This window comes from Chlorocebus sabaeus, chromosome 1 (assembly GCF_047675955.1).
Source record: "Chlorocebus sabaeus isolate Y175 chromosome 1, mChlSab1.0.hap1, whole genome shotgun sequence".
Lineage (NCBI taxonomy): Eukaryota > Metazoa > Chordata > Mammalia > Primates > Cercopithecidae > Chlorocebus > Chlorocebus sabaeus.
Genome location: NC_132904.1, coordinates 120,035,400 through 120,057,212, shown reverse-complemented (window position 1 = coordinate 120,057,212; position 21,813 = coordinate 120,035,400). Strand labels below are relative to the sequence as shown.

The 21,813-nt window shown below is 38.4% G+C and overlaps 2 protein-coding genes across 2 annotated transcripts; both read left to right on the top strand.

The window, feature by feature from the left end:
- Window positions 1-11,221: 11,221 nt before the first annotated feature.
- On the top strand, window positions 11,222-12,284 carry LOC103248719 (olfactory receptor 10N1-like). Its single transcript, XM_008021313.3, has one exon. The coding sequence runs from the start codon at window positions 11,265-11,267 to the stop codon at window positions 12,282-12,284; it is 1,020 nt and encodes a 339-aa protein (XP_008019504.3). The 5' UTR covers window positions 11,222-11,264.
- Window positions 12,285-18,889: 6,605 nt separating this feature from the next.
- LOC103248718 (putative olfactory receptor 10D4) lies at window positions 18,890-19,942 on the top strand. Its single transcript, XM_008021312.3, has one exon. It carries the CDS (start codon window positions 18,890-18,892, stop codon window positions 19,823-19,825), a length of 936 nt encoding a protein of 311 aa, XP_008019503.3. The 3' UTR covers window positions 19,826-19,942.
- The last annotated feature ends 1,871 nt before the right edge of the window (window positions 19,943-21,813 follow it).

Here is a 21,813-nt window from a genome sequence, read left to right as displayed (position 1 = left end):
ATCTGGTTCACTGATGGCAGCAGCTACGTCCACCAAGGCCAGCGGTATGCAGGAGCGGCTGTAACGTCAGAGACTGAGGTAATCTGGGCGGAACCCTTGCCTCCAGGGACATCGGCCCAAAGAGCCGAACTGATAGCACTCACACAGGCCCTCACCCTAGGGGCAGAGAAAAAACTAACAGTATACACGGATAGCCGCTATGCTTTTGCTACTGCGCACATACATGGGGCCATCTACAGAGAGAGGGGACTATTAACAGCCGAAGGCAAAGAAATAAAAAACAAGCAAGAGATCCTAGCTCTATTAACTGCTTTGTGGAAACAAAAGAAATTGGCTATCGTACATTGCCCTGGGCATCAGAAACCAACTACGCCAATTGCTCGAGGCAACTTCTTAGCCGACCAAACCGCAAGGAGTGTAGCAAAAGCTCCCAGTCAGCTCCTCGCACTCCAGCTCCCCGATCCTGGCTCGCGAAATTTGCCATGTTTTCCCGACTATACCGAACAGGATCGCGAATGGATGGACACGCTTCCCCTAAAACAGGTTAAAAATGGGTGGTGGACTGATATAAATGACCAAACCATTCTGCCAGAGAAATTAGGACGGCAGGTGTTGGAACACATCCACCGCACAACTCACCTGGGTGCCCGGCGAATGATAGACTTAATCAGGCACGCCAAGTTCAGAATCAGGCGCATAGCTGAACTGGCCAGCGATGTCACAACAAATTGCAGAGCCTGCCAACTGAACAATGCTTGTCCCCAAACCCAGACCGCTGCAGGAATTAGGTGTAGAGGAACTAGGCCTGGCATCTATTGGGAAATAGACTTTACTGAAATAAAGCCTGGAAAATGTGGGTATCAGTACTTACCTGTCTTTGTAGATACTTTTTCAGGATGGACAGAAGCGTTCCCAACTAAGAGAGAAACTGCTCAGGTTGTAGCAAAGAAAATTTTGGAAGAAATCCTCCCCAGGTATGGCTTTCCCGTCCAGATAGGGTCAGACAATGGACCAGCCTTCGTTGCTAAGGTAAGTCAGGATTTGGCTTCCATTCTTGGGGCAAATTGGAAATTACATTGTGCTTATAGGCCCCAAAGCTCAGGACAGGTAGAAAGGATGAATCGGACTCTAAAGGAGACCTTAACTAAGTTGACCATGGAGACTGGCGCTAATTGGGTAGTACTTCTCCCCTACGCTCTGTTTCGGGCCCGAACTACCCCTTACAGACTGGGCCTCACACCATATGAAATCATGTATGGCAGACCCTCACCCCTGGTCCCCAGTCTAAAAGATGACTTACTCAAACCTGAAACTGAAAATGTCTCTGAGCTCTTGTTCTTCTTACAAGCCTCACAGAAAATTCACCAGGAAATTTGGCCCAGACTACGAGAACTGTACGAAGCAGGACCTCCGCCGACGCCACATCCGTACCAGCCGGGAGACTGGGTCCTAGTCAAGCGCCACCGGCAAGAAACTCTTCAACCCAGGTGGAAAGGACCACTGCAAGTACTCCTGACTACTCCCACTGCTCTCAAGGTAGAAGGCATCGCTTCGTGGATCCACTACACACACGTCAAACCAGTAGACCCAACATCCGACCTTCTCGGGCCATCTGGAGCACTGGTTACATGGACTGTAGACAAAGCTAAGAAAGTTTAATTCCTTAAAGCTAACCCTGCACCGTCATCCCCATAGCCGTAACCATGTCTAGCTTACCTATGCTTTTATGCCTTATGCACCTGACTCTCCTCACTACTGCGCCGTCTAATCCCTATGTCTGGAGGTTCTGGCTCTATGAGAACAAAACTCACCCCGGGGAAACCCCCCAGGCGGGCAAACTGCTAGCTAGTGCAGACTGCCCCCACTCCAGGTGCAATACTCCAATTTACCATCCAACTAATGGTCCTCTGTAGCCATCACCAGCCTCTCCTGCACCCAGAAGGTGAGACTACGTTATAAAACTCTGAAAATCCAAGATTGGACATCCAGTTACTTATGAGAGGGGGAAATGAAAGGACACAAAAACACAAAGACTTACCTACCCCCTTGCTCCTTATGGTTACACCCTTTGTTCTGCTTCTGCTTTCTTATCTCTGCACGTACCAGAGCTTTTGAAAGTTCTATAAGTACCTGTTTTCTTCCTGGGGATTAAGTCACAAGACATGTTTAAGTAAGATAAACCCCTGCTGCCATAAACTGGTTGTGCAACCTGATGCAATATGATTAACTGCCTTTGTGTAGAAACTGCTCTTCTGTCTCAAATGTTGAACTAAAATACCCAAAATGGCGGGAACCAATCATAACTAGCCAAATCGCCTTGTTTAAATACCAGCCAATCATACATCTGATCTGTATAGTGATTCAATGACCACTTTTCTTAGACTATATAATACTGTGTAAAACTCTGGGAGGGAACTCTCTCTCTCTCTGGACCCTCTCATGCCGAGAGTGAGTGGGAGTTCCGGGTTCGAACCTGTAATAAAGATCCTTGCTGCTTAGCTTTGACTCTGGACTCTGGTGGTCTTCTTCGGGGAATAAACGGTCTGGGCATAACAAGAGAATCTATAGGGAAAGAATACATGATACATATGGAAAACACAGCTTGATTTTGGTCTCTGTGGTGTATTTTTTGTGGATATGTTACTTTCCCCAAGTTATTTGTTCTCTCGTCTGAAACATGGGGATAATGACATACCTCCACTGATTGTTTTTTTGAGATCTAATGAATCTTAGTGGCCATAAAAGTTTTATATATATATATATATATACACACACCCGCATTTATATACATGCATGTGCATGCATAGATGTATATATGTGTATGTATGTACACCACACATGTATATACAGTTACATGCATGTAATATATGCATATATAGTAAAGCATAACATAAGCACAAATTCTATTTTATCAGTACTGGGCCCTACAACTATGTTTTTTAGATGTACTGAACTAATTATGAGAGGAAATTATCCTTTTCTCTGGAGAGAAATAATGTCTGGTATTGTTCCTTGTGACTGTGCCTTCCTTCCATTGACTGAAACATCTGAGCAACAAAAGGGAGGAGCTGGAAACGTGGGCAGAGTTCATCATCTGATCCTGCTGGGCTTAGAGCTTAGCACTAAAAGTCTGCCACAGACCAGGCAAGCAACATGGTTAGGGGGCACTGAATCAGGAAACACACAGAAGATGCTGGTTGTTGAAAAGACAACTATGTGAAAATTCCCGTAACCGAGCACAATATACACAATTAAACCGACATAGATGAGGTATCTTCACTTAAAAGTCTGTCCTTGTGCCTTAGTGTTGCCAGGCATCCCTCAAGATTGAGTCTCACCTTCTTTTTCATACTAATAGGAACCCCAAGTTTCACAATGTCTTTGACCATTCAGAATGAAAACATTGCCCAGCCTCCCTTAAAGCTGGTATGGCCTTGTAACTAAGCTCTGGCCAATAGGGTACAAGAAATAATTGCAACACCATGTCATGCCCTTTCAAAGAAAAGAGGATGGCCTCCCATTCACTTTACCCTCTTCCTGCTCACTGGTGTGAATGCAGGTATATCCTGAGCCAGCTTGAACCATAAAGACTAGACCATAAAGCCTAGAGTATTTCCCCTAAAACTGGAGAAGCAACAAGATAGAAAGATCCTGAGTCCCTGACACTCTCATAGAGCAAGTCACCGTATCATCACAGAATTTTACAGGATAAAGTAATGAATTTCTCCATGGTTTATTACAGCTCTTTGGGTCCTTATCCTACCCTAATACATTTGATTATGATTAATTAAAAAGTAGGCTTTTAAGGAAACTGTCTTCTCCGGAATATGAAAAGCACATTTGCTTATAATGGAAATAGAAATCTGTATATTATGAGAACAATATTCAATTTACTTTAGCACCCACCACTGTAACACATGTGTCCTGAATTATGCTGGTGTGTGTTGATTATGTTTATCATAGTTTGCTATTTATTTTTCTTTACTTCTTCTAAGAGCCATTTCCCTTCCTGAAATAAAAAGGCTGTCATAGAGTTCTTGGCACTCTATGACACTCTGTTCTGGTTCAGAACAGGCTTTCAATAAACTGTTTTGCTCATTGTCTCATTTCTGTTATTCTCTTTCTTCGATGTTCTATATCTTTATCATCACGGAGAGTTTTAAGTGTACGGTTCTGCTTGTTGTCTCTCCTCTGATGTTTCCATAGCAATTCATCTAAAACTTCCTGCTGTTCTTATCAAACCTGAGCCATTTATGTGCTCTTAAAATTGTAAACCTTTAAGAAAATAAGTTTTTAAAATGCATGAAGTTATTTGATTAATTAATAAATACATATAAATTCCAGTGGTTGAATATACGCTTAGGCCTTGTAATTGCAATCTACTATTGATATTGGACAATAGATTTCAAAAGGTCAAATAACAAATGCTCAGACATGTGCACAAATCTTATAAGCATTTATTACATATTGGTGATAACAATTATAATAATAGGTATAATTTTCATAAGATCATGGATAACTTGGAAATTTCGTGTTTGAAGATATCACATACAACCTGGGCTCAGCAGAAACTTATAAATGAATGGATAGGTAGGGTGGCTTTAGAAATATGTATAGTACTATATATTGAGTTCCTACTTGAAACCAGTGCTAATTATTTTACATAGTATGTCAAATTACATTAATTACAGACAGGAATAAAGCCGGGTCATCACAAATCACTTAGTTGTTTGTCAGAAATTTCTTGGATAATGGTGACCATTGCTTAAGAGAAGCAATTTTCATTGATCACAAGCAAATATGCTCCTGACAAACCCAAAGCATAAATAAATGCCAAAGGGGATAGGCAGGATGCAGCTCAAGGGTCTAAAAATCTATGATGGCTTGTAAAAATCTATGAGGGCCCGTCTCAAAAAAAAAAAAAAAAAAAAAAAAAAATCTATGAGGGCTTGGATGACCAGAGGTTCGGAAAATTGTAGAGAAAACAAGAAACCAGGTTCTAATTTATCAGGATCAACTTGGTTCTGTCACAGAATTGAGTCTGTGAGCTTCAGATTCAGTCTGGGGCTTAATTCCTACCTCTAGTACTTAATAGTTGTATAATCATGAGAAAGCAATTTAACTACTGTGAGTTCAAGTCATCATTTGTAAAATGAACTGATAATGCCTAGTGTATATGTCTGTTGTAATCATGAAATGCAAGAAGAGTTTTAAGGCATTTGCCACAAGTAGGCATTCTCTAAATGTTAGTTCCACTTTCCTTTTGTTGGGTTGGCCAGCTGAATTTTGAGAAACTAGAAAACTATATGCCATTTAGATTTCCACATAGAAGAGGCTATTGTCATGAAAAGGATTCTGAAATTTCTTACACTTTTTCTAAATCTGGCAATATTAGCTTAGTTTTGGTTTGGTAGTTTTTTCTCCTCACCAACTTTGGTTTTAATTACTCATCGTTAAAACAAACAGAACAAAACCACCAAACGTTGTTTTTAAAAATCCCTCATCTTAAAATTGGGAAGAAAAAGAGGAAAAGAGCAAGCGGGGGAAAAACAAAAGGAAGGATTCTAACAATGAAATTAAAGAGGTGAGAAATCTTTGTTTATCCAATTTCAAGAAATAATAAATGTCATGGGTGCACAGTGTGTCAGGAAGTTTACAAGCATTACCTAAACACTCACAATCGCCCTGTGAAATATCATCATAACTCTATTTTACACAACACAATGTTAAGGCTCAAAGAGCACTGTGTACCTGCTTAAGGACATATAGCTAATGAGAAACAAACTTGTTCTTCGCACTCAGAACCTTCTAGCTCCAAAGTGGGTATTCTATTCATTATGTTATTATTTCTTCCACAGCCATAAGAGGTATAGGGATGGGTAGAAACTGGGAAAATGACAGATTTGGCAGGCCAAATCCCTGAGGTCTACACAGAACAAAAGAGACTGATGAAATATCTACCCAAACCAGAAAAATAGGGTGGTCAGGAGAGATCCTCAGCTCTTTGATTCCCAATTCCTTTAAAGGGTATCGTGATTACTGCATCCTACATTCTAACTCTAAACTCTTCCAATATCTGACATTTAATTGATCCCTGTGCTCAGAGGGCTCCTGCTTCCTGTCTCAGGATAGATCATAGATGAGGCTCCAAGGGACTATGAGACTTTTTAAAATTCCAGAAAGGTAGGAGATATTTTCACTTTCACTAACTCTGAGGAAGTCATCATAGGCAATAAGGTTGCCATCAGATGTATAATATCTTCTGAACGAAAAATAAAAAGCCATTTGGGATCTGCAACTAGAGAACTCAAATCCAACTCCTTGGCACACTGAGAAAAGAGATGTTCGGGATGAAGAGCCCCATAATCTATAGAAGAAACTGAAGATAAAAGAAGGGTTAAAAACATTTGTGTTCCGTAATTGAGCTGGTCGTGATCCTTGCGACTATGTAAGTATTCAGAGTTTCTCCTCAACTTCCTTAATTGTTACTTGTTTTCCTCACTCCAGAGACCTGAGTAGCAAGAACTGTTGGAAGAAATCACCGTGAAGGGCTTCTTTCTTATTCTATATGGCAGCCAGGGTCTTTTCCTCCATGCACCTTCTCATACAGCATTTAGGAATGCATTTCTTGATTCGTTTCTTTTTGTTGTTACTAATGAATTCAGCATCTATCACATTCCAAGCACCACACAGTTGCTCAGAATTAAAATTTTGTTGGATATATTCCTTGACATGGAGAAAATAAATAACCTTCAGCAGACAAATATATATGTATAAAATAGTCATTCTCCTGGTTCTCTTCCGAATTCTCTGAAGAATATGTACATTTCTTCTTAAGTGACTCCCTTTTCTTCTCCTTTTCCTAAAATGTAGTATTTCTCAAAGTTTGGCCTCCAGTACTATTTTGTCTTGACTACACCAATCTCTCCTAGTGATCTAATTCAGGCTTAAGACACTGACTATCATCTTCATTATTATTATATTTACTATGGGGAGTCCCGTCCTAAAGAGTTTTCCAATCTTTTTTAGCATGGGACTCTCCATAGTAAACATAATAATAATGAATATTACATATTCATTATTTATATATATTATGTGGACTCCCCACAGGAAATATAATAATAATGAACTATTATATAACATCTTATTAGGTATGAAACTCTTTCATGAACGTCACCATGTTTAATCTTTACAGCGATTCTGTAAGATAAATATCTCAGTTAATAAAAACATGTAGTGGATACTTACTATACACCAAGCACAATGATAAGAACATTCCACATATTCAAGAAGCACAAGTATAGTGTAGATGTCAAAATATAGATTGGTGAAACACAAAGAACTGTCCTATTTTACCCTTACTGCCGTGCCTTAGTTATTAATCATGCTCCCTTTTGCTCTTAAAGTGTCCTAGTTTGAATGGCAATTTTTAGCTGCCTAGTTAAGGTTTAGGCTACTGGTGCAAGGAATACTTTCTGCTTCTGTAAAGATGGAAAACCGAGGCTCAGAGAAAATAAATTACTGGTCCATCATAGTCACACCACCAAATAGCAGAACTTGAACTTGAATCTTTAAATCTCTGATTTAAGTTCTTTTCAATATTCTATGACGTCTCTTTTCTAGACACATGTTTAGATTTGAATAGAATCTTCTAGGAAAGCTGTATCTATTTCTACTATGGTTGCAACCCTAAATTACTATTAAAGTTATCATTCTCAGTTCCTCATTTCTTTGATGCCTGTGAACCTGTCAGGTTGTGGGTCTAGAAATGGTGAGGAACTTAAATGTTTAAAATTTTTTAAAATAATATTTGAATTTATGAGGACAGAATTTTTAAAAAGTCATGGTTAATAAAATCTCAACCTGAAATGGTATTGTTTTCATCAGCTATTTGTCATAGATCTCCTTTTCTTTAAATTTTTATCTTACAGAAAATCATGTTTATATTATACTGCTTTCGAGTCAACAGCTGAATAACTCACATTTCACTTTGTCTATCACTGATACCACGTATCAGCATAATTCATTTTTGAACGATTGGGAGGGATTCTTGCTTGTGGGGTGTGGAGGATGAAGGAGGCACTTAAGTCAGGGTTTCCAGTCTCCTCTATCACATATATTATTTTTGCACCTCAATACAACTCAGAGGAGAACCTCCATCAGTGCTCAGGGGTATTTTCTAAACACTTCCCCGAAGTGTGAGCTAGTTAGCATTAGCTATAGTCACGCTGATATTAAGTCAATACATTACAAGAGTGTTTTTACGCTTGTCAGAGTAAAGGACTGAATATAAGTGGCTGGGCGTCTGAAATATATCAGACACCCTATTAGGTGCCTTATATTACATCATCCCATTTAGTCTACCAAACAACCCTTAGAATGTAATACTATCCTTATTTTAAAGATAAGCAAATTGAAGGCACAGCAGAGTCACAGAATTAGTAAGTAAGAGCCTAGATGTTAAATAAAATCTGCCTGGCTTAAAATCTTGTGTTTCCTTATCCACATTGCCTTATTGGCTCTTCCCATCCAAGCAGAGAACAATGGAATTCTCTATCTTTTTCAAGGTTATGTCAGGAATATCATCATATGTAATCCTTACACAATTGTGTGAGGTAAGTATTATCTCAGTTCATCAAAAACAAACATTAGTGGATACTCACTATGTACCAAGCACAATATAATAACATCCCACATTTTGGCAATATTTTCCCATTCACTTGATCTTGATTTCCAACATCTAACTACTTTTGCCATTTATCCCCTACATTTTCTTAGTTTAAAAGTCACATAGTACACTCCACTTTTCTGTACTAAGTTATTAAACCTCTTTTTCTAGGCATATGTTAAAATAACTACACAGCAGTTAACTCTATTTGCCCTCTGTTCATTGAGCCTAACTGAAATTGTTCAGAAACCTCCCAAGATACCTATGTGAAGAGATGACTAATCCAGATCTTGGAGGCCACCCAATGGCCATGAACTTGTTCTTCAACAACTAAGGCAAACATACAAACTCATTTCAGGTCCAGATGATCCCCCAGAGGAAGCAGACGAAAGGATCCTGGGGTGGGGAGGTGGGATACTGGGGAGAATGAAGAATAGTAGCTTTCCCCCAACAAGAAACCCCAAAGGACCCCAAAATTCAAAGAACTCAATACAATAAACAGAATCTCTATAGACTTGATGCCTTAAGACAATAATAGAGTACATCAGTTTCATTAAGATCTTGTGATAACACTTTTCCAGATTTGATTATCACATGATCTAAGACATATGATCTAAATCTGGTACCTAAGGTTGTGTGAATAATTTTGTCCTATTTAAGATATTTTTTACAATAATTCCTTTTCACATTCTTTAGTTGTTGCTGTGACAGAACTTTCCACTAATCATAATTTTGTTCTTTTCCTTCTCTTCAGAAAGGTCCATTTGCCTTCCTTAACTCTCCTCCAGCAAGAGGTAATTATGAGTTACAGCAATTTTGAAGATATTCAAAGCTCATCCTCTCTCTCCTAGCTCAGCAATTAGGTACTCTATATTTCAATGAATATCTAAATTCCTTTTACTAGGCATGGTATCTGAAGCCTAAAGTAGGCTGACTACAACCATTGTTGGCTGGGGTTAAGAAAAAAGACTTGAAATAGTCGAAGGACCAAAGGAATAATTCTAGAGAATTCAAAAATTTGATCGAAATAAACACACTTGTTGGGTGCTGCTATTTCTTAAATCCTAGTGATACAATGATGAGCAAGAATAAACATGGTCTCTTCACAGAACTCACAGTCAGATAATATCCATAAATTCATTTCCGACTTTTCATTCATTCATTCCTCTAACAAATATTTAAATTCCACCTATTCAGAAGCACTGTGATACATGCTGCAGATTCAATGACAAATTATAGCCACTACTCTCAGGGATCTGGCAGTCTGACAGAACCTGAACCCAATTCCTTCAGTATTTCTTGTGTATATATGGATTATATTCATCTATCTTACCACTTCCATATTTTAGAGGCTAAAATTATCAATCAATAATAATAATCAATCAATACTTATAAAGAGGATCAGAGAAATTGACCAGGAATTGTAAGGAGAGATAAGGGCAATTATTAGTTTTCATATTTGGGAATATCAAAAATAAATATATCAAAGAAGTAAAAACTGAAAACGAAAACATCCTTCTTGGATGATGCACAAGAGCCTTTATATTCAAGCATTGTCATACCCCAGCGGCAGTTACATGTTCTCAGCATATACAGTTACCTCTTTCCCTTAAAATAAAACAGTCAAATTCATAGAAGCAGTGAGCAAAATGATGGTTGTCGTGGGCAGGGAAGAGAGGGAAATGGAGAGCTACTAATCAATGGCTCTAAAGTTTTAGTAATGCAAGATGAGTCTAGAGATCTGTTGTACAATATTGTCCCTGTATTGTTAATAATAATATTGTATTGTATTCTATACTGAAAATCTGATAAGAGAGTACTTCTCATGTTAAGTGCTCTTACACAACAAAATAATAAAAAAATTTTAAAAGACAAAAACACACAAAAAGCTTCAGAATTGAAATATTTTAGTTTCATTATTCTAAGGATTCAAAAATTCCATTTGTTAGCAAAGATGAAATATTACATATCTGCATCTTTATACATGATGTGACTTCATTCAAACCTAAAACTAGGATATGATAATACATCTCAGCTGCTAATCTCTAAGCAATTTAAAACCCCAGAGTAACAACAAAATTAGTCACTGTTAGTGTCTTTTCAGACAAATGAATATTTCCAAATAAGAACGTGCCAAAACTAAAAAACTAAAAAGTTTATCTATAATTAGAATGATATTAACACAATCCAAATCTTAATGCTCATTGCATTGTATCTCAGTCCATCATTCTTATTAGATATGTCAATGACAAAATTGACTTTTGGTGAATAATTAGGGCATCTGATCACATCTTCGAGTAACTGCAGAAATATTGTGAAGAGGAATCAGGAGGATCTGACTTACGAGTTGGTCTTTTTAGGGCATTCATTATTGTATCATTAGTTCGGATATTAATTATGTTCTCTGTTCTCTTAGCCCACCCAACATTTCACCATATTAATGTTTCATTTTGTTTGCTGTCTATAATCACAAACAAATATATCTCAACATATGAAACATACGCATGCTTTACTAATCCCTAAATGTCTGCGGAAGAATCTCTAATTCTTAATTTCAACATCAACTTAATGTTTAAACAAAAATTGGTACCAATGAATGTATTGGTATTGTATTTATCCCAATCTGCCTCCACATTCATATTTTCACATATTTTGTGAAAACCCAGACTACCCTTCCATGAACATGAGGAATCACACATTGCTGAATGAGTTCATTCTACGGGGAATACCTCAGACAGAGGGACTGGAGGCTGTACTCTGTGCTGTCTTCTCATTCATCTACCTCTTCAACCTACTTGGAAACTTACTCATCCTTGTAGCCATTGTTTCTTCCTCTACCCTTCACACGCCTATGTATTTCTTCTTGGGACTCTTGTCTATTTTTGACATATTGTTCCCATCTGTAACATGTCCCAAGATGCTATTGTATCTCTCTGGCCAGAGCCCAGTCATTTCTTACAAGGGATGTGCTTCACAGCTCTACTTCTATCACTTATTGGGTTCTGCTGAAGGCTGCCTCTATTCTGTAATGTCCTATGATCGCTTTGTTGCCATATGTCACCCACTGAGATATATGCTCATCATGAAGCCTGGAGTCTGTGTCAGCCTGGTCGTGGTAGCCGGGTTGGTGGGTTGTCTTCACGCCACCATTCTGACCTCCTTTACCTTTCAGTTGTCCTACTGTGGCCCCAATCAGGTGGACTACTTCTTCTGTGACATTCCTGCTGTTTTACCCCTGGCTTGCACTGACAGTGCCCTGGCCCAGAGGGTGGGTTCCATAAATGTTGGCTTTCTGGCTTTAACACTTTTGATCAGTGTCTGTGTCTGCTATACTCGCATCGGGATTGCCATATTGAGAATCCGTTCAGCAGAGGGCAGGCAGAAAGCCTTCTCCACCTGCAGTGCTCACCTCATTGCAATCCTCTGTGCCTATGGACCTGTAATCATCATCTATCTGAAGTCCACACCCAACCCCTTGCTTGGTGCCATGGTGCAAATATTAAATAATATTGTCTCACCCATGCTGAACTCGTTAATCTATTCCTTAAGGAACAAGGAAGTGAAAAGGTCCCTGAAAAGAGTATTCCGAAATGTTTTACTTACTGTCTGTGAATAAATTATGAGATATTATTGGGAATAAATGTTATAATTAACATTATTCTTTGTCTCTTAATTCTGGATAAGGAATCCAAAGGGCATAGCAAGCACTTGGAGACAGATTTCTTGTCTCTATAATGGGTAGCCAACTCTTCCTGGTTGAGGACAGAGAGGATCTGTAGCAGTCCAAGAAGTACCCTTCAATAGTTCCTCTCTGTATAAATCAACATTCAATTTTACCTTATTTTTTTGCTCCAATTAAAATGTAATTGTTCCTTTTTTTCTGTGTATAAGCATTTCAGTTCTTCCATCTTGCGAAGAAGGAGGTTAGCTAACATTCATAGAGCATGGTCTGTCTTCTGGGCATTGTGATGAGCATTTCACATACATCATCTTATTAAATCTTCACCCCTAAAATGTAGATTTTACGTAACGTAGAAAAGAGTTTTGAGGATTAAAGTCTTCAAATAGTGAACCCAATGTTACACATTAAGCATCAAATCAGACCTCAAACTCAGCTCCAGTTAACTCCAAATCACATCCCTGCTATAGATTCCTGTACCACATAGCTACCCTAAGTGACCTGCATGGCAATTTACTCATCCTAATTACTTCTCTCATGATACAAATAAGTTGTTCGATAAATAACTGGTAAAATAAGTACTGACAGAGGTTACGTCTATATACAGTCAGCCCTCAATATTCATGGGTTCTGCCTTTGTGAATTCAACCACTGCGATTCAAAAATATTCAGAAAATAAATTTTACAAAGTTCCAAAAAGCAAAACTTGAATTTGCCTCATGTGAGTACTACATTGAATTCATGTGCATGAAATGGTGGTAGGCATTGTTCTAAGTATTACAAGTAATCTAGAGATGATTTAAGGTATACAGGAGGATGTGCATAGGTTATATGCAAATACTACACCATTTTAAATAAGGGACATGAGCATATTTGGATTGTGGTATTTATGGGGGTCCTAAAACCAATCTCCTGAGGATACTGAAGGATGACTGATTTGACTTGATTATTATCTCCACTTACTCTATTCTATTACCAATTGTTCCCACCTGTAGATGGTGGCACTGAGATACAGCAATAAGTGTCTTCCTTGTGTACTACATCTAGTTATGCTAAAGCCAGCCCTAGACACAAGTCCTCTTAAGTCCTGCTGTGTCATCGTTTTCCTATTGCACCGCACTGCCAATATATCAAAATACTCTTTAGTGTAAAAGCAAGGGGAAAGTCTTTCCATCCAGTGTTGTTGAAGAGAAGATGTTCTAATTATGGGGCTTAATTAGCATGCTCATTTGATTCTCCCAGCAAGTTACATTTTGTAACTTAACTTCCAACAAGACAGGAGTTGATAACTGTTTCTCAATTTCCTCAGAATCTAAAGTGAAAGAACGGGTACTATTAACTGGGGATCCCACAGACACGCCAGCTCCTAGTTTCCATGACATTTTAGTTATTTGTAGTTCTTCTATTCCATTTGTAGTCTCCAAAGTTCCCTTCCTATTTGAAATCAGTAAACAAAAACAAGTAAAAATCTCTAATAAAAATGCTTACTTTACAAATAGCATGAAGCTAAAAGGATAAAATGATAAAGTGAAGCTCCTTCAAGCATAGTTAAATGGTTTTGTGCACTAGGAGGATTCTAGGGCTCCTCCTAACTTGATTGGCAAAAATCCAAGATGCCACAGCATCTTACTCCCACACATTGGGGATGCCTGTCAGAGACAATATGCTGGATTCAAATAACCTTAGTGTTAGTTTGCTGTTCTACTAATGCAGGATATTTGTAGAAGAATCTACATGTCATGATATCTGGTAAAGCCTGACTAGTGTTTAGGGACAGATATTCAACACACTGATACTTCCATAATAGATTTGTTTTCTAGACAATGTAAAGTTCCATAAAAGTAGAGATTATGTGTGTCTTGCTCATCACTGTATCCATAAGACATAGCCCAGTGACATAGTAAGCTTCCAGTGTAGGTTTGTTGAATGAATGAATGGATACCTCTTTACCCATTCAAATTATGATGCAATTATATATTTATTGATGTAGAGGAATATGTGTGAAATAATTAAGATACGGAATAATATTATGTCTGAATTTAAATATACATTCATGTTTAGGTAAAATTGATTATATATAAAAAACAAAATCTGAATGACCAACTTTTTGGCTTTTTCTAAATTAATGTTGCAATGACTGGCACTGAAAACAAACACTAACCATTTAAATCTTTCCTGGATCTAAAAGCACGCAACATGAGATTTTATTTGAAACAGAAGTGCACACATATATAAACACACACAGACACACACACACAATCACTTTTTAAAATCTTACCTCATTAACAACTACAGCAGCAAAACCAAATCTCCTGATTGAAAAATGGGTAAGGGACTTAAATAGACATTTATCCAAAGAAGATACACAAACGGCAAATAAGCATATGGAAAGATGTTCAATACCACTAAGCACGAAGGAAATGCAAAATAAAACCACAATGACATATCACTTCAATAAGGATGGCTACTATTTTTTAAATTGCCATAGTAATAAGCTTTGGCTATGATGTCAGAAACTGGAACCCTTGTACACTAATGATGAGAACGTAAAATGGTGCAGCTGGTATGAAAAACAGTATTGTATTTTTTTAAACTAGTAAAAATAGAATTACCATATGATCCAGCAATTCCAGCTCTTGGTATATATACAAAAGAAATAAAAGCAGGATCTTGAAGACACATTTGAATACCCACATTCCTAGCAGCGTTAATCACAATAGGCAAGGGCTGAAAGCAACCCGGTATTCACTCAATGAATGGATACACTAAATGTGGTATATACAGACAACAAAATATTATTCAGACTTAGAAAGAAAGGAAGTTCTGACACATGCCACAACATGGATGAGCCTCAATGTTGACGTTATGACATTATGCTAAGTGAAATAAGCGAGTCACAAAAAGACTGTATAAATCCAGTAATATGAGGTATCCAGAATAGTCACATTCATGGAAAAAGAAAATAGAATGTTGGTTCCCAGGAGCCACTGATGTTGGAAGGAAATGGAGAAGTTGTTTAATGGTTATAGAGTTTCAGTTCTGCAAGATGAAAAAGTCCAGGAGATTAGTTGGGCAACGATGTAAACAGTTGATCATCAATGGAAATATACTTAGCATTACTGTACCATATATTTCAAAATGGTTAAGACGTTAAATTTTATGCTTTGTGTATTTTACCATAATTTTCTTTTTCTGAGACAGAATCTTGCTCTGTTACCCAGGCTGGAGTGCAGTGGTGCAATCATGGTTCACTATAGCCTGGACTTCCGTGCTCAAGAGATCCTCCCCACTCAGCCTCCAGAGTAGCTGGGACTACAGGTATACACCCAACACCCAGCCAATTTTTGAAATTTCTTTTAGAAATGAGATCTCATTATGTTGCCCCCAGGCTGGTCTCAAACTCCTGGGCTAAAGGGATCCTCCCGTATTGGTCTTTCAAAGTACTGGGCTTACAGGCATGAGCCACCACACTTGGCCCACATTTTTTTTTAAAGGTTGCTTATGCAGTTTTCGCACATTCTGTGATTTATTAGTTATCTCCTTTTTCCTATAACTACATCTACTTTAGTTGAACCCTCCCAAATCACTGTTTCTTTATATTTTATACCTCCACTTGGTGTGGGGAGAGAGTTTGAGAAATGTAGTCAAAGGTAGCTTTTCAGAAGATCTGCCTAGAGTAATAATCATAAGTTACCATTAATTGAGTCCTTACTCCTTACCAGGCACTGTGTAATTGCTTTTTATGTATTATCTACTGTAATCTACATATGAGTTCTGTGAGATCATTTTACAGAAGATGAAATGAGATTTAGGGATGTTAGGTAATTTTCTTCAAGCCACACAATTAGTTTGTGGATGTAAATGGGCATCTGTCTCAGATCTTCATGCAGCTATGCATAATACAGCAAATTTGTCGAAACTTTAGAATAAACATTTGGCTTTCCACACCCCCCTAGAAAACTTACCCTAACTTTTTTTTTGCCATTCAATCTCTCAGATGCGTATTGAAGGTATTTAACTCGGAAGCTTTAATAGATGTCAGGAAGTATAAGGACAGATACTTCAAGTGCTAGCTTAACATTATTTTTGAACTCCCAGCATATTTCTTCTGTCTTTCTTTTTTTTTAGGGTGTTTTTTTTTAATTATACTTTAAGTTCTAGGGTACATGTGTACAACGTACAGGTTTGTTACATATGTGTACATGTGCCATGTTGGTGTGCTGTACCCATTAACTTGTCATTTACATTAGGTATATCTCTTAATGCTATCCCTCCCCCCTCCCCCCTCCCCACAATAGGCCCCGGTGTGTGATTTTCCCCTTCCTGTGTCCAAGTGATCTCATTGTTCAATTCCCACCTATGAGTGAGAACATACGGTGTTTGGTTTTCTGTTCTTGCAATAGTTTGCAGAGAATGATGATTTCCAGCTGCATTTCTTCTAGCAATAACCCCTTTCACTCCCTGCTGGAGAACTGCCCATCTCCATCTCACTGTTTAGCCTGTACCCTGCTCACAGAGATCGGCATGTGACTCAGCCAAGGAAGTCAGAGTCCAATCTTGGGGTGAGGCACACAGAAGCAAAGGTAGCTGAGGCGGAACCAGCTGATGGCGATGCCCTGAGGCTGCTCCATGAATTCTAACAGCTAAGGTCCCTCCATCTGCCCTACTTCCCACCCTTCCTGGGCCTAGTTTTCCATTAGTTTCTTTAGTTCTCTAAGCTACCCCAGTTACTGTTGCTCACAATAGTCAATTCTGTCAATACTAGGTAGGAAAATAAGGTATAATTTATTTATTAAAAAAGTATGCACACATGAAACACAGTAAATATAAAAACACACAATAAATATGTGTGATATATGTGTCAAAGGAATGTTTAAAAATATTCTTCCACAGAAGTATATTTTACAAAGGAAATGATACTAATCAGGCTCTCTCTCTTTCTCTCTCCCTTTCTCTCTTCTCTTCTCTCATTCATTTCTAAGGTGTAATTATACCAAGTAGTTAATTGCTCCCTTGCTCAAAAAGTTCCCTGAGTTGAGGGATTAATACCCCAGGGAAGACCAAGGTTATTTAAAATGTGCTGTATTGAGGAATGATTGCAGTTCCTAGAGTTAGACAGGAAATTACTGTAAGGCAGCTGATGCATATTTAGATTTGTGGCATTCTATTTGAAAGTGGTTGAAAAGTAAAGCAATTCAAATCACCTACTTGTAGACTCTAGGCTGATTGGGATTTCGGCACAAACTTCTTCCTTCTGCTGGGGAAGGAAAGGAAGGACAACACTCACAAGCAGCAGACAATTATGTTCCCTGTTTCCCACGTAAGTGCACACGTTTTGTCCTTCACTTTTTATCTTGGCTTTCACTCTCTTTCTCCCTTCACAATCTCCAGGAAAAAAAGAGAGAGAGAGAGAGAAAGGGAATCATCCTAGGTAACAGAATATATGAGTTGATCTATAATCTGTAGATCTCACTGCCGAAAAAAATTAAAACAAGTAGAAAAATATATTCGCTTTTTTTAAAGTAGGAAACTGGGAAAGGAAAGGAGTCTTTACTACTGCTACCCCTGTACCTTCTGCTGCCACAAATTTAGCATGTGGCTTAACTTGGGTCTGGTTAGACAGTTACAGACTTTGGAGACAGAAATGAAGTCTATCGGTTACTCATGTGCACTGAATTCAGGTGACTGCAGAGGATAAGGAACTTGTGATTGTAATTTGCTGTTCATTAAGAGCTATCTGAGATCCTTCTTTTGAATAATTTCTCACTGTTGACCCTCATGGCCAGGGAGACAATGAGGGAAAGTTACTCTACATTTTGTGTACGTCTTACGGAATTATAAATAACTTTTGGAGAGTTACTGTAAGCAAATTGTTTTAGATGAATATACGAAATTTGGATGAGACCTTGTTTGTTATAAAGACATTAAGTATTTACATTTGTCCTTTTAGAGCATGTATAATTTATGCTATTTAATGGTAAATATGAAGAATGGCAGCTACGAGACTAGTCGTGCAAGGCTTCTTGGTGAAATTATTAAATGAGAGGCATCTGCAATTAGAAACTGCACTGCAGTCTTCTCACTTATAAGTGGGAGCTAAACAATGGGCACATGTGGACGTACAGAGTGGAATAACTCTAAAAGTTGATTTGGGTGGGAGGGGGTGGTGAGGGAAGAAAAATTACCTATCGGGTGCGATGTACACCATTTGGGTGAAGGGTGTGCTATAAACCCAGACTTCAGTACTTGGCAATATATCCATGTAACAAAATATATCCATGTAACAAAAATGCGCTTGTACCTCTTAAATCTGTGAAAATAAAAAGTTACAAACAGGAAAAGAAACCACTGCAGAATGATATCCAGTACTGAGCAAAGCAGGCAGATCAAGATGATTCTACCAGGAAGCATTCCTCTGTGACTATCTAGACCTCTTACTTCTTTTCCATTTCATTGATCTAAACACAGGTAATTTACATGCATTTTAAATTTAACCACATATTTCTTTTCACAGACACCCAAGAGTTGATTCCTCCCTAGGAATGAGAAATCACACAATGGTGACTGAATTCATCCTTCTGGGAATCCCCGAGACAGAGGGCCTAGAGACAGCCCTTTTATTCCTGTTCTCCTCCTTTTATTTCTGCACCCTCTTGGGAAATGTGCTTATCCTTACAGCTATCGTCTCCTCCACTCGGCTTCACACTCCTATGTATTTTTTCTTGGGAAACCTCTCCATCTTTGACCTGGGTTTCTCTTCGACAACTATTCCCAAGATGCTGCTCGGCCTTTCGGGGAACAGCCGTGCTATCTCATATGCGGGCTGCGTGTCCCAGCTTTTCTTCTACCATTTCCTAGGCTGTACAGAGTGTTTCCTCTACACAGTGATGGCCTGTGACCGCTTTGTTGCCATATGTTTTCCTTTGAGATACATGGTCATTATGAACCACAGGGTGTGCTTTACATTGGCCACAGGGACCTGGATGAGTGGCTGTGTCCATGCCACCATCCTAACCTCCCTCACCTTCCAGTTACCTTACTGTGGTTCTGACAAGGTGGGCTATTACTTCTGTGATATTCCTGCAGTGTTACCGCTAGCCTGTAAGGACACATCCTTAGCCCAGAGGGTAGGTTTTACAAATGTTGGTCTTTTGGCTCTCATTTGCTTTTTTCTCATCCTTGTTTCCTATACTTGCATTGGGATTTCCATATCAAAAATCCGCTCAGCAGGGGGCAGGCAGCGAGCCTTCTCCACCTGCAGCGCCCACCTCACTGCAATCCTTTGTGCTTATGGGCCAGTCATCGTTAACTATCTACAACCCAATCCCAGTGCCTTGCTTGGTGCCATAATTCAGATATTGAATAATCTGGTAACCCCAATGTTGAATCCACTAATCTATAGCCTTAGGAATAAGGATGTAAAATCAGCCCTGAGGAATGTATTTCCCAAGAAAAGCTTTGCTCTGGGAAATAAATGAGACAATTTAAAGCTTTGCCGGATTTAAGATTTTGATTACATTTTAAAGTTTGATTCTCCATTCCCTAAGGATATTTCCCATCTACTGCCGCCAAGGCATGTTGAAATGAAATGTACTCTGAATCAATCTACTACTCAACCTCGTTGTTTTAAAATATATGCCTGTTGGTATATTTCCCTATACTTTAGAATTATTATTATTATTATTTTTTACTTTTGGAGGGCTTAAAGATAGGAATAAGAAATAATGTGTAACTACCGCACTCCAGGCTGGAGTGCAGTTGTGTGATCTTGGCTCACTGCAACCTCCGCCTCCTGGGCTCAAGCGATTCTCCTGCCTCATCTTCCTGAGTAGCGGGGGACCACACCCGGCTAATTTTTGTATTTTTAGTAGGGCCGGGGTTTCACCGTCTCAAACTCCTGGCTTCAAATGATCTGCCCGCCTCGGCCTTCCAAAGTACTGGGATTACAGGCATGAGCCACTAAGCCCAGCCTAGAATTAAATATATTTAATAGAGTAATTTAGCAGACATTGCACATCTTTCTTTCTTTCTCTCTCTCTCTCTTTCTTTTTCTTTCTTTCTTTCTTTCTTTCTTTCTTTCTTTCTTTCTTTCTTTCTTTCTTTCTCTTTCTTTCTTTCTTTCTCTCTCTCTCTCTTTCTTTCTTCTTTCGCTTTCTTTCTTTTCCTTCCTTCCCTCCTTCCTTCCTTCCTTCCTTGGCTTCCTTCCTTCCTTCCTTTCTTTCTCCCTTCCTTCCTTCCTTCCTTCCTTCCTTCCTTCCTTCCTTCCTTCCTTCCTTTCTTTCTCCCTTCCTTCCTTCCTTCCTTCCTTCCTTCCTTCCTTCCTTCCTTCCTTCCTTCCTTCTTCCTTCCTTCCTTCCTTCCTTCCTTCTTCCTTCCTTCCTTCCTTCCTTCCTTCCTTCCTTCCTTCCTTCCTTCCTTTCTTTTTTGTCAGGGTCTTGCTCTGTAACCCAGTCTGGATCACAGTGGTGCAACAGTAGCTCACTGCAACCCACATGGGCTCAATTCTTTTGTGGTAAGGATTCTGTTAACACCATGGACACACACCTTCACCTCAAACATTTCTTTGTTCTTTAAACCTTTGAAAGAGTTAAGAGAACACATTTGCTTTCTCCTATCATAGTCCCAGTTAAAAGTGCATATATATAAATAAATATATATATATATATATATATAAAAGAAGGGGAGAATGAAAGAAAAGAAATCAGAAAATCCTACTTTACTACAGATTATAATCTTTAGTTTTCTGCCAATCAATATTAAAACTCAAAGTAACTTAAGTACTGTTTAAGGTAATCCTTCTAGTATTCAGTCTTGTGCGACTTCAGGATTTTTCTAGCATACAGATTCCTTTGGAATCTATATATTTTCCTTGTATTATTAAATCCCTGGAGAGCTATGTGTACATTTTTTCCTAAAAAAAAATTTATTTTAATTTAATTTAATTTAAAAAGGAATGTAGATGTATTTCTATGTCTGTCATAGAAAGCCCATGTTAGAATTTCCATTGAAATCCAGGTAACAATAATAAATTTGTACACCTGAGAAAAAGCACATTTCTTTTTTTCTCGTAATACAGCCTATATAGTTTATTTTTCTTCTTCTAATCTCTGTGTTCCATAATGCTGGGAAAAAGTAGGTAAATTTTGCTTATGGAAATAATGTTACATTTTATAATGAATGTATTCTTGTTTCTCTTTTCCTGATTTTGTTTTCTGTTTCCTTTTATATTTTACTTCCAAGTTGTCTGCCTTTTCTTTTAAGCTATATTAAGTCCTTTTTGTAAAGAAGCAGACAAAAAGAAAGATGGAAGGAGGGAGGGAGGAAGGAAGGAAGGGAGGGGGAGAGAGAGAGAGACAGAGAGAGAGAAAGAGGAAGGAAAGAAAGAAAGAAAGAAAGAAAGAAAGAAAGAAAGAAAGAAAGAAAGAAAGAAAGAAGAAAGGAAGGAAGGAGGGAAGAAAGGAAGGAA

Excerpts from the sequence above, each read along its gene's own strand:
- LOC103248719 (XM_008021313.3), top strand. The coding sequence starts at position 11,265 with ATGTATTGGTATTGTATTTATCCCAATCTGCCTCCACATTCATATTTT.
- LOC103248718 (XM_008021312.3), top strand. The coding sequence starts at position 18,890 with ATGAGAAATCACACAATGGTGACTGAATTCATCCTTCTGGGAATCCCC.